General features: G+C 35.5%; 1 protein-coding gene across 1 annotated transcript; it reads left to right on the top strand.

Moving 5' to 3' along the window:
• The first annotated feature begins 1,258 nt into the window (after nucleotides 1-1,258).
• On the top strand, nucleotides 1,259-3,163 carry LOC122306237 (putative protein TPRXL). Its single transcript, XM_043118671.1, has 2 exons — nucleotides 1,259-1,298; nucleotides 2,640-3,163. Exons 1-2 carry the CDS (start codon nucleotides 1,259-1,261, stop codon nucleotides 3,104-3,106), a joined length of 507 nt encoding a protein of 168 aa, XP_042974605.1. The 3' UTR covers nucleotides 3,107-3,163.
• Nucleotides 3,164-3,367: the final 204 nt, after the last annotated feature.

The raw sequence follows: 3,367 nt of genomic DNA, 5'->3' as shown, positions 1-3,367 counted from the left end.
AAATCATAAAATATATTTTAAAATTGTTGGCCGAATTTACTCTTTCTTGATTAGCTCAAGGATCACAGCCTTTGTCACGTGCCTATCATAGCAAGCCCACGTATGGAATATGACTTAGCGGAAGCTACGTCCTACTACCATGGGGAAAAAAAAAACACTTTGATTAAACACACTTGTATTATATATTATATCAATATATTTATTATTCATTATTGATCAAATTTTCAAATAAGCATTAAAGATTTATTAAATGTTGCTGGTTCATATATTATATATATCTCTTTCAAATCCATATTAAAATGGAACTTAAAAGTTTAGGGATTTTAATCCATATTTTTTGTTATTAGATGGGAACCATAAATATGTGCGACGGTTAATATGCAAAAGAGCGCGAAGTTAAAACGACGTTATGACAAAAAGGCACAAATGATGATATAATGCTATAATTACAAATCCTGTCACGCTACGCATGATGAGACTTCGCGAGATAACTAGAAGGGACTCAGTATCATTACGAGGCCGATTAGGCTAACCAATGAGTCTGGATTACAAGTCGGGATACTAAACTAGGGTCCCTTGAGAACTGAGCCTATGAGCCCAATCCATCTTGACCATCAAGAGAATAACTGTCAAAGAGTTCATTGGGCAATAAAATCTATTCTATCGTTTGAGTATAGATAATCTCTCCACCTCAGGACTTGAGTTTCAAATAGCGAAAAAGTCCACTGTCACATAATAACGGAAGTCTCACAGGCTCTATAAATACAAAAGATCCAAATATAAAAGCTATCTATCTGATTTGTTGGTATTGAAATGAGAGCTTTCCATCATGATTGTCGGCTTAAGTATCGGAAACGTTCCCCATAACCCTCAAGCCACTCTACTCTTTGATTGTAAGTGATCGTGTGTGAGTGGTGATGAAACACGTCCATAACAATTCATAGAGATATTAAATATAAATTTGATTCATTTCCTAAGATAAATGAATAGATGGTTTTGGATTTATTTTTCTAAATCATGATTTTATAATTGACCATTTGTGTGTTTTGGACGTCGCTTTATGATAACATCTTTGCACAAATTTACTACACGGGAAGCAACATTTAGGCGTAAAGATGCATGCAAAGGTCAGCAACAGTAGAAGCGATCCATATTCTTTACCTTAAATTATAAATAAAGATACTTAAAATAAGAAAATATAAAAAAAATATATATACATTTAAAATATTTGTGCGTGGCTTTTCTGCTACTACTACACATGCGGTTGCTGTCAACTGGAATGCTGGACTTCTCTGAGTGTATGTCGGGTTTATTGAAGTATGGAGTCGGGCTGCATGTACAATATGGCCAATTGGCCACTTTTATTGCCAAAAGAAAATTGATAAAAATATAATATATATTTTTTATAATTTTTGAACTTTTACTTATTATTCATAAATTCCGTACATTTTTTATTTTTTATTTTTCTCTTAACAGGTATGTATTGTAAAAATAATGAATAGAATTCTATTTTTTATTCCAAGCCTCTTGTTCAAGTTCGATGAGGGCTTGGATTTGCAGTGTATTGGATCTATTACAGTGAATTTTGCTAAATAAAAGGGTACAAGTTGGCCCAAGTCTTAACAGTAAAACAAGTGAACTTAAATCATGAAAGTGGCTGAAAGGAAGATAAATGATGAGACACACTAACCAGCCTGTAAAATGGGGGCAAAAACAAAAGAGTGGCTACTTAGGGAAAGGTGATTGTGGCTGATCAGTGCCACAATAGGTACACAAGTCAGGTCAGCAGGAACCCTCAGCATCCCTTTCTTGTCCTCGGAGATACTCTTCCAACTAAATCTGATAAGATTAGTGCTATATGATTTTCAAGAGCATTAATAACTAATATATAGGCAAGTAAATTTTTTAAAATACATTTAAAATTTTCAGTTAGTTAATTGGTTTGACCGACGCTTCCAAATTGTCCAGCTCTCATTCGTTGAGATTTAAACTCTATTTGAATAGTAAAAATATTTTATCTCATCTCATTATTATAATTTTTTTCAATTCTCATATAAAATATAATAAACAATTCAACATTTTCAATTCTCAAAATAATAATAATATTAAAATATATTATTCTAATAATATTTTATTTAACTCTCAACTATTATCTCATCCCTACTCACTGTCCAATTCACGCCTTACCCTTCCTATTAAGTAGCTAATCTGGGATTAAAGTGTATGTCACCTAAAGAGAGAGAGTTGATTGGAATGTGGGTTTTTTTTTTTTTTTTTTCCCTTCCTTGGAACTAGGATGCTTTCCCTCTCTTTTAGGAAACTCCTTTAATACAGCCGCTTGGTCTAAAGAGCACGTTGGAAATATAGTTCTTTGCAGGAATTCACCCAATCCATGACATCCTAGCTTTAACTGCAGATATATGAAAATAAATCTAACAAGAGCACCAAATTGCTTGAAAATTCTTACACTAGAACCTGACTGAAAGTAGCTAAACTGAAACCATAACATTTTGTCAAATTTATCATTGCCGCAGCTCAATAGTTATACAGTACTCTAGTCGTGCAATAGAAATATGACTACCGATAGAACCACAACAATTCTAAGCAAGCCTCCACATTAGCTAAAACAAGAAATTAAGATGCTGTTAGACACCAGTCACATAGAGAGACTGTTTTTGGCGGAGGCTCTACAGCTTCTGCGGTCTACTTCTTCCTTTTCTTTGGGGGCTGGAGTGCTTCCTCATCTTCATCCTCCTCCTCCTCATTATCCTCTTCCTCTACCACTTCTTCATCCTCTTCTCCACCGTCGTCATCATCATCGTCATCTTCGTCATCATCATCGTCATCGTCTTGGTCATCACCATCTTCTTCTTCGTCATCCTCTTCCTCGTCCCCGTTCTCCTCTGCTCCACCTGCCCCGCCATCTGAACCCTTCTTCGAGTTACTCTTATTGTTGTTGGGGTTGCTACCATATTCTCCTACATCTTCAGATGACAAGTCCTCTTCGCCTCCTTCAAGTCCACCATCACCATCATTGTCATCTTCCCCATCATCATCATCATTCCCGTCATCTCCATCAGCATCAACTGGCTTGTCTTGGTTTTGAGTGTTTTGATCTCCTTTGATATGAGGATCCTGAAGCTGTGATCGATAGCAGGTCAAGAGAGAATATAGAGTATCACAGGTAAAAATGGAGAGAAGATATGGCACATGCACTGCATAATTTGGCAAGGGCCAGATATTCCAAATTATCATTATATGCATCAAGCCATTTATCCACCCGAAAAAGGGGAAAACAACATAAGACACAATAAAAAACACATCAATAAGCTATGCCAAACCAAGCATCAATCCTACCACTGTTAAA

Source organism: Carya illinoinensis, chromosome 4 (genome assembly GCF_018687715.1).
Source record: "Carya illinoinensis cultivar Pawnee chromosome 4, C.illinoinensisPawnee_v1, whole genome shotgun sequence".
Lineage (NCBI taxonomy): Eukaryota > Viridiplantae > Streptophyta > Magnoliopsida > Fagales > Juglandaceae > Carya > Carya illinoinensis.
Note: the sequence above shows the minus strand (reverse complement) of the source record. Positions and strands in the feature narration are given on the sequence as shown.

Bases quoted from the DNA above. Each gene is read 5' to 3' on its own strand.
- LOC122306237 (XM_043118671.1), top strand. From the start codon at position 1,259: ATGCGGTTGCTGTCAACTGGAATGCTGGACTTCTCTGAGT. The intron at 1,299-2,639 runs GTATGTCGGGTT...CAAGAAATTAAG, and splicing joins AATGCTGGACTTCTCTGAGT to ATGCTGTTAGACACCAGTCA.